Raw genomic sequence first — 7,120 nt, forward strand, 5'->3', positions numbered from 1 at the left:
TAATTTTTTTAACACATGTCATTTTATGAGTTTTTGTATTTTATTAAATTTCACATAATACTTTAATATAATAATTGCAATAAATGTTGTAATCAATGGATATCAATTTCATTAATGAACTTACATTTACTTTCGAAATTCTCAAAATTAAATCTTATTAGTTTCTTTTATTCATTTAAATTATTTGTTTAAATTTAAAAGATAAAAACATTTCTATTATAATAATTCATTATTTTTCTTATAAATTCAAAGTTCTCAAATATTTTGACTTTTATATTTAACTTTTGTTTTAAATTAACTCATGTAATACATGAGTCTCACAACTAGTCTACTATAATAAATGAAGATAATTTTGTCATTTGTGTCATTTTGTGATATTTTTAAATAAATAATATCAATATGTCAACCTATGGTTTTTTTTCAATTTTTAAAATTAAAAAGCCACATAATACTTATACTTATGTATGTAAAGTATCAAATGTAATAAATATTATATTAAATTGCAATTAATATGTTTTTTCATTCTTTATTTCAAAATTTTATTTTAAAAAATACTTATTATTTACATTTTATTATTTTATTTTCTTTAATCAACTCGTGTAATACACGAGTTTTACACTTAGTTTCGTAATATAACGTCATTAATCATTAATCATTAAAGGAAAATATTATAGTATTTAAAATTTAAAAAATTTAGAACTAAATAATATATTACTAGGTGTGATCCCGTGTATTACACGGGTTGATTTAAAAAAAGATTAAACATTAAATTGAAATGTAAACAGAAAATATGTTTTGATGTACAACTTTATAATAAGAAAAGAAGAAACGTATTTATTGCAATTTAATATCATATATATGATATTTAATACTTTACATATATAAGTATGATTTTAATTTTAAAAATTGAAACAAATCAAAAATTGACAAGTGGATAATATTTATTTCAAAAATACCACAAAATGATAAGTGTCAAAACTGATAAAAGATTGACATGTGGCAAAAAAACATTTATTTATTAAGGATGATACTTTGATTTCGTCAAAATCTTTTGAATTTATTATCTTTACATCTTTTTGAATTAGTTAATATTGTTTAGTTTTTTGGAAAGATGAGGTATATCTTTAAATTTTTTGAAATTCAAGTATGTAAAGACTGGATATTGTTTATATGTTAACAAAATAATGCCTAGTTTGTAGGGTTTCATAAATGGAAGGCACAATATAGCCGTAGACATTTTCTTTTATGTTATCATGTATCTGTTATTTAATTATATCACCTTATAATTTGTTTTAATTTTATAATTTAATGTAATTAGTTGTGTTATAGACATGAGAAATTTAAGTTTAAAATGAAGAATCAATAGATTGACACGTAACAAATATTAATTGGCAGGTTTAATAGAACAACACATGACAAAAAAATCATTTTTTTATTAGTATAGAAAAAAATGTAACACAATTAATGGAATTTTTTGTTATACAATAGGAACAAAAAACTTAAATTTAATTACGTTGGGTACTGGCTTCAAAACCAATTTTAGCTGTCTTTTTTGTAATGTTTTTTGATCTAACTAGTTTTTAATATAATGTATTCTACCGTTAAAAAAAAAGATAGACCTATGTATGTATAGTGACAAATCTTTATAATATGTAAGAATTTATATAATGTTAACATGAAGTAATCACTCAGAGGTCCCACATCATGAATACTCGAATATGACATGACTTTAATTAACATAATGTTTTGATGTAGGTTTTGTTTTGAACCACAAGACACCATAAGGTTGAAGGATGTAACATTTGAACATGAGTAAACTCTATTTTGCAGTGTTTTATACTATACATGTGATCACCACCAACGGTGGTATAGTGTCTCATTATAGGAAAGATAGTATAATATATATAACACAACTCCAAATAAATGTCACAAGGTATCTTCTATAAACTGTACGATTGAACTTCCAAACACACAAAATCCTAAAGGAACAAGGGAAAAAGAAAAGGCTTGAACACACACAATCTATGCAGTAACCTCAATGATCTGAGGACCAAGATACTCGATTCTATCCATTTCCGACTCTTTAGGCATCTCGATCTCCTCTAACCATTGGTAGCACTTGCCATCTTCTTTTGGAATCGTCATTTCTTCACCTAAAAAACATCCAATTAATAAATTAACTATCAAGAATTTATTTTTGAGTAAAATTGGAAAATGCAGTTACAACTTGGAGTTGATTGTTAGAAATATGGTTTAGTGGCATTTGGAAATCTGAGAATCGTGATAAAACACTTTCAAATCGAAGTATTTGGGTGGTACTCCCAAATCCTCAATTGGATAAGACTCAGAGAAAATAAGAGAGAAAGAAAGAGAATAAGATGGTGTAATTTCGTGAGTACCAGAAAACTGACTAAAAATTGGTTATAAACCTTCCTTATCTGAAAAACTGTCAAAACTGTCATATAACAGTTTTTCTCAACAGTCAAAACTGTTATAAATCCGGGTTTTGTATAAGGATTAATGCTAAGCCAGGGGCTCTGCCCCTTAGACCCCGCCAGGGGCTGCCGCCCCTTGGACCCTGCTCCCAGGGGCGCTGCCGGACCCCCATTCGTTTAGGGGCTTCGCCCCTAAATGACAGTATACTTTGATACTTGATCAAACTTAAACAAGTGTGTACTCCACACCTTCCTTACTTGTTTAATATTTATCAAGATCATTTTTAGTCAAGTAATCCCATTACACTTAAATAACATTGATGATAACAAATCACCAACATTGATTACTTACATGGTGATACAATATACGGGATTTCTTTATAGTATGAGCAGTCTCGACCATCTTTTTTTGAGTATGGAGGTCCGACCACATCCAGAATCATGCATGGTGAGATGGCTGTGAAGGCATGTATGTTGCCTCCTGATGTTGGGTATAATACACACGTGTTGCATGGAGCTGTAAACACGTTATCTAATTTCAAGCATGCCAATTTTTCTGCATAATATACCCACAAAAGACACATTATTATAATGAACAAAAAACTTTCTGCATAGTATACGATTTATATGTGTGTTTGTAAAGAGGACTAATTACTTTGAGATAAAGATGGAGGATTAATTAAATCGTATGCTTTAATGTGCACTTTGCCAACCAAAAGCTTGCTAAAAACCGTCATTCCTGGATGATTATGGAGAGGTATGACTGCATTTTCCGGCAAAAATAAAATATATAACTGCAAAAATGGATGAGATCGATTAAAAATAGAATTGAAGTTCAGTGGGTATTTTGATACTGTAAGCCCAAAAGGCCAAAACATCGGCCTAATTCAATAACGAAATAAACCAAAGCAGTTATGGAAATTATTAGGTTTATATACAAATATAAGAAGATTAACTAGTTAATTTCTTGTGATAATTACCGAGAAGTTATGGCACTGGTAAATGGAGGTGTATACTACTACGCTGTTATCGGGATCAAAAAATTGCAAATTTCTTGGCAATCCAAAGTCTTCTGGTATCATACCATCTGCAATATGATAAGATAAAACCTTTGATAAGTATCATATGTGTGTATGTACATGTGTGTAACATAATATTGAAGTCAAGTGTATGTTACCAAGGAAAGAATTGAAGTAAGAAGTATCAACTGATACATATTGTACTCAACATAGCTAATATCAATGAACTTTTTTTTTTACTGGTAGCAATTTTTATGAAACACATATCGTTTTTAAGTCTTTTGATAATATTATAAGTGATAAGTTAGAAGAATGATATTAGTGTATATACAAGTTCAAATAAAAATAATTAACTTTCTGGACTATTTTATGAAATCGGATGATGTTATTCCAAATTTTACATATAGGACCCCTAGTCTACTAATGTTGTCCTATAATTAAATGAATGGATATAGATGTATGTAAGCCCATAATTGGTATTTTAGTTTATTCTAGAACTGGTAACCAATGCATCTGTTAGCAAAATTAGGGTTTTAATAGCTTTTTCAAGAAAAGTGTACCATATTTTGTTGTGAAATGATCATAAGCAAATTTTAGTGTATCTCTATCAAGATTAATATATATGTTTCAACTTGGCTAATTTAATTAACTAAAGTTAATTTTGATATTCAAGAGTTCATATTAACTTACTTTCAAATCTCATTGAGTTGATTTTCATCTTCATCAAAACTTTAATTGCATAGGTTCTCCAAATTAGACTTATAATATATTTACTATTTTATGTAAACATTACATAAAATGTAAACAAATATAAGTTTGCTGTATTGAAAGATTATCAGTTTAATTAGTTATAAAAGAATATGATACATATATGCACTGATATATAAATTATCAGTTTACCAATTCTATATAAGGTTCGATTAATATTTAAGTAATTATATAATAATATTAATGAGGGACACTTAACTAAAGGATAAGAAGAGATCACACACCGAGAATACGGCGGAGCTTCTGGTCGTCGGAAGGCGAGGGAACGGTGCCAACGCCTTTGAAAACATCTAAACAAGACATATAAAGTCTCTGCAACGGAAACATTACCGGTGGCGATCGTATCATCTTCATACTGGTTTCGCGGCAGCATCTCTTCCTTCTTCTTCTCTTACTCGTATCATCAGCCTTAGTAATTCTTCGCTTTTGATTTGATTGCTTCACTTGATCACTCGTCATCGTTCGATCAAAAACAAGATTTAAAACTTCTCAAAATCAATCAACAGGCTTCCATCCTTCGATCCTATGACAAATATAATAATATGAACTGGTTGCCTTATAAGTAGTAAGGAAGACAACTGTTGATCTATAGCCTGGAAATTTCATGTGCGGAAAACATGGAGTTGAAAAAGTGGGATGGGAGGGAAAACCAGGGGCGCCATGGATGGAATGATAGAAATGCCCGATTCATCCCGTTAACCGTCCACTGTTTACATGAATGACAGAAATTACTGTTATGCCACAGTGCTTAGATATTTTGCTGTATCTGGTAATTGCATTAACACCCCTCTGCTTTCAAAATATCGACCTTTAACCCCCAAGTATTGTCCCTTTGTGTAGTGAGAGTCCATGGATACATTTGTTGGATGCGACTAGAGAGTAGTTGGAACCAGGTTATCAGGTTGTGAAGATTGATATCTATTACTAAGAATTATTTATGTTTTGTAAAATCGGATTGAAATCGAAAAATCCTATAAAAATAAACAAATATTTATATTTGCTCGCAAAGTCTTATGTGTAAAGTAATTATTATTTAATGTTAATAAGACTTTGATAGTAAATTAACTTTAACATCTTAAACATTAACTATAATTTTTGTTGTCTTAAAAATTAAAGAAGAAAAAACATCTTACTCAGAAAAAAAAATTTGGTCATGTACAACTAAAGACTTAAGATATCAAAGGGATTATTATGAGTGATTTCTGCGTAAAAATTGATGAAATGACGTTTTACGAAACTACTTGCAACGTGCGATACTCAATTAGAGTTTAATAGATGAACTTTTCCGACTCAACTATATAATAAAACTACAAAGGTGAGATCGGGATCGTAGTGTCATGGGGATCGTTTTTCACTTGTAGGATATTAAAATCATAAACAAAAAGATCCATCTCAAACTAGTAAAAAAAATTAAAACCGAACCAAACGAGACCAAACCAAAAAGAGACGGGTCCCAAAAAAGAATGAACCGTTCCGAGACCAGTCCCTAAAAGGTCGAACCGCTCCCAAAAAAAAAATCACTACATTTCTGTTCGCCATCTGAAGACTTAAATAGGTTTTCGATTCTGATTAGATGACCCCTGCAACCACTTCAAATTGTCATCTCTACAACCACTTCAGTTATCATTACTATGCTAGTTGACCCCTGGTTAATAAGCTAGATACTCAAGTTCAGAATGATGATAGGGGGTTTGTCATAGATGATGAGATGAATATGAATTTTGGTGGTACTAATTTTGAAAATTTTGTAACTCTTGTCTTGGCTTCTTCACTTTTAGATGATGAAAGTGAATTAGATAAGGAGATTGAGTCATTGTCAATAACGAGGAAGGATTATAGGGTGTTGAATCGAAAGCTTAACATGTTGGTTCGTCATGGAGAATCATTTTATTCAAATGTTTGAACAACAATGATTTCTATTCATGAAGAAACAATCAAGATGTTGCTTTCGTAGAATGAGAAGTTGGTTTCTGTAACGCCCTATTTTGAATTGTTTCCCATTGCGGGGTGGTGATCAAGGAGTGGGTATTAGCAGGCTTAGAACCCTTGAAGAATTAAGGTTTGGGATCATTTGGAGGTCGATGATTTAATTTGGATGATCCGGGTATTCGGTTTGTGTTTTGGAGCCCAAGGGTATCGGTAAAGGCGTTGATTAGGGACTTTTATAATTTTGGATTTAACTTCGGTTGGTTTTCAGACTAAATAAAGTTTATAAAAAGTGTAAGGCTTCTCGTGACCTTTCCGTGGATATAAAGAACGTCGAAAACGGATAAGGGATGCAAAAGTTATGATCATTTGAAGTTAGAAGGGTTTGGACCAAACCGGGTACGCATGGCGTACACATGAATTTGGATGTGGGTGCATGTGGGAACACCCTGCGTTCGTCAGACCAGATTAAAACCCTAATTTAGGGTCTTGGACCCTATTTAAACACCTTAACTCACCTCCAACCCTCATTTCCTTCAGCCTCCATCCTCTCTAACCCTAAGAACGAAACCCTATCCTCTATTTGAGTATTTCTTAAGCTTCATGGTGATTTTGTGTGTTTTTGGTGCTTGAGGAGGAAGAAGGAACTTCTTGAAGAGTCATTGCTTGACTTGGAGCTTTTGGATCCAGGCCTTGTGCACCTAGATCTATCTTCTAGAGGTATAAAGTCTCAACCTTGAAAACTCTTTCATGTAGATCTAGCTAAGTGGTATTTTGTTATGGTTTTGGTCCTTTTGAGGTGGTTCTTGTGAGTAGAAGTTACTCCAGAACCATTGAGCTTCATAGTTGGTCCTTGTTGAGGTTATGGAGTCATAAAGTTTGGATCTTGATGGGTATAAACCTTCCATGCATGATTTGGTAGTCATTTGATGAAGTTTGGGACTTAGGGTTTTGAATTGGGTCCCATTGAGT

The 7,120-nt window shown here is 31.4% G+C and overlaps 1 protein-coding gene across 1 annotated transcript; it reads right to left on the reverse strand.

Annotated features, from left to right (window-relative positions):
• Nucleotides 1-1,796: 1,796 nt before the first annotated feature.
• On the reverse strand, nt 1,797-4,912 carry LOC145120896 (plant cysteine oxidase 2-like). The gene is made up of 5 exons (XM_079056686.1): nt 4,447-4,912; nt 3,416-3,522; nt 3,091-3,229; nt 2,788-2,991; nt 1,797-2,153 (listed from the first exon to the last, which is right to left on the reverse strand). Exons 1-5 carry the CDS (start codon nt 4,679-4,681, stop codon nt 2,023-2,025), a joined length of 816 nt encoding a protein of 271 aa, XP_078912812.1. The 5' UTR covers nt 4,682-4,912; the 3' UTR covers nt 1,797-2,022.
• Between the last annotated feature and the right edge of the window lie 2,208 nt (nt 4,913-7,120).

The sequence above is a fragment of the Lactuca virosa genome, chromosome 6 (genome assembly GCF_052849685.1).
Source record: "Lactuca virosa cultivar CGN04683 chromosome 6, Lactuca_virosa_CGN04683_v6, whole genome shotgun sequence".
NCBI classification, from domain to species: Eukaryota; Viridiplantae; Streptophyta; class Magnoliopsida; order Asterales; family Asteraceae; genus Lactuca; species Lactuca virosa.

Excerpts from the sequence above, each read along its gene's own strand:
- LOC145120896 (XM_079056686.1), bottom strand. The coding sequence starts at position 4,681 with ATGACGAGTGATCAAGTGAAGCAATCAAATCAAAAGCGAAGAATTACT. Across the intron at positions 3,230-3,415 it reads ACCAGTGCCATAACTTCTCG|TTATATATTTTATTTTTGCC; the intron begins GTAATTATCACA and ends CCATTTTTGCAG. Across the intron at positions 2,154-2,787 it reads CCCGTATATTGTATCACCAT|GTGAAGAAATGACGATTCCA; the intron begins GTAAGTAATCAA and ends GATGTTTTTTAG.